The sequence below is a fragment of the Nicotiana attenuata genome, unplaced genomic scaffold, assembly GCF_001879085.1.
Source record: "Nicotiana attenuata strain UT unplaced genomic scaffold, NIATTr2, whole genome shotgun sequence".
NCBI lineage: Eukaryota > Viridiplantae > Streptophyta > Magnoliopsida > Solanales > Solanaceae > Nicotiana > Nicotiana attenuata.
The window spans coordinates 594,788-596,629 of NW_017670433.1; the positions used below are offsets into that span (position 1 = coordinate 594,788).

The window sequence follows — 1,842 nt, forward strand, 5'->3', positions numbered from 1 at the left end:
ACCTCATTCACTCTTTCCTTTAGCCCCCTATCTTCCTTTTGAAGCCATTGAAACTCACTGAAACACTCATCGCCTGCTAAAAAAGATGTTTCTTTCTCTCTTACTCTCCTTCATTTTAGGGTTTCTTTCCTTCTCTTTTTTGTCTTTCTCCAAACAACTTCATCTCAAATTCAGAAGAATCACTCCCATCTATGGCCCTTCCTCTTACCCTATCCTTGGCTGTCTTATTTCCTTTTACAAAAATCGCCACCGTCTATTAGATTGGTACACTGAACTTTTGTCCGAATCGCCCACACAAACCATTCTAGTTCAACGATTTGGCGCACCTCGAACTATAATCACAGCCAATGCGAATAACGTCGAGCACATTCTCAAAACCAACTTTATTAATTATCCGAAAGGCCAGCCATTTACAGAGATTCTAGGCGATTTTCTCGGGATGGGGATCTTCAACGTGGACGGCGAGCGATGGAACACGCAGCGGAAATTGGCTAGCCACGAGTTCAGCACAAAGTCATTGAGGGAATTCGTGGTCAAAACACTAGAAGAAGTAATTGAGACGAGACTGATTCCATTGCTTGACCAAACTGCAAAATCTAACAAAGTTGTGGACTTGCAGGACGTGCTTAGGCGTTTTGCATTCGACACTATTTGCAAGGTGTCACTCGGCACTGACCCACATTGCTTGGACGATCATTCGCACGTGCCAGTTCTGGTTGAAGCGTTTGACAACGCTTCGCAAGCGTGTGCCATGCGTGGCATGGCGCCTATATACGCAGTCTGGAAAAGCAAGAGAGCACTCAATTTAGGATCCGAGAAGAAGCTGAAAGAAAACGTGAAACGCGTTCACTGTTGTATTAACGAGATCATAGAGCAAAAGAAACAAAAGATCAATGAAAATAGGGATCACAAAAACATGGATCTTCTCTCTAGATTATTGATTGCAGGGCATGAGGATGAAGTGGTGAGAGATATGGTCATAAGCTTTCTCATGGCAGGAAGAGATACAACTTCTTCAGCCTTGACTTGGCTTTTTTGGCTAACTACCAAACATCACGAAGTTAAAAATGAAATGATCAATGAAATAACGTCGATCAACAATGGCGATAAGGCACTCGAATTCGACGACTTGAAAGAGATGAAGTATTTACAAGCATGCTTGAATGAATCAATGAGGCTTTATCCGCCAGTGGCTTGGGACTCAAAGCATGCGGCTAAAGATGACATTTTACCCGACGGCACAAGAGTTCAAAAAGGGAATAGAGTTACTTATTTTCAGTACGGAATGGGTAGAATGGAGGAGATATGGGGAAAAGACCGGCTTGAATTTAAACCGGATCGTTGGTTGGATGAAAATGGAGCGTTGAAAAGTGTATGTCCATATAAGTTTCCAGTGTTTCAAGCAGGTCCAAGGGTGTGTTTGGGAAAAGAAATGGCATTCACAAAGATGAAGTATGTGTTGGCTTCAGTATTAAGGCGGTTCGAGATTAAACCGGTGAATGTAGATAACCCGGTTTTTGTGCCTCTTTTAACTGCACACATGGCTGGTGGTTTCAATGTGAGAATATATCAACGAGGTAGCTAGCTGGTGAAATGTAAAATATTTACAGTGATCAATTAGTATTTGCTACTCTTGTTATATATTGCAAATGAAAAATCTGAAACCGGTGCGGGTAAGTTTTTACCCTGAATTACGAGTAAATATGAATATATAGCTTGAAGCTTACTTGTACATTTTTTCGATTAGGTTCTTAATGATCAACTTTCATGTGACAGAACCTGATCAATGAGATATTGATGTACATGTTTGACATGATATACACATGAACTAAAGTTATCCTA

At 41.1% G+C, this 1,842-nt stretch overlaps 1 protein-coding gene across 1 annotated transcript; it reads left to right on the plus strand.

Annotated features, from left to right (window-relative positions):
- LOC109239328 (cytochrome P450 94B3-like) lies at positions 1–1,842 on the plus strand. The gene has a single exon (XM_019405877.1). It carries the CDS (start codon positions 86–88, stop codon positions 1,583–1,585), a length of 1,500 nt encoding a protein of 499 aa, XP_019261422.1. The 5' UTR covers positions 1–85; the 3' UTR covers positions 1,586–1,842.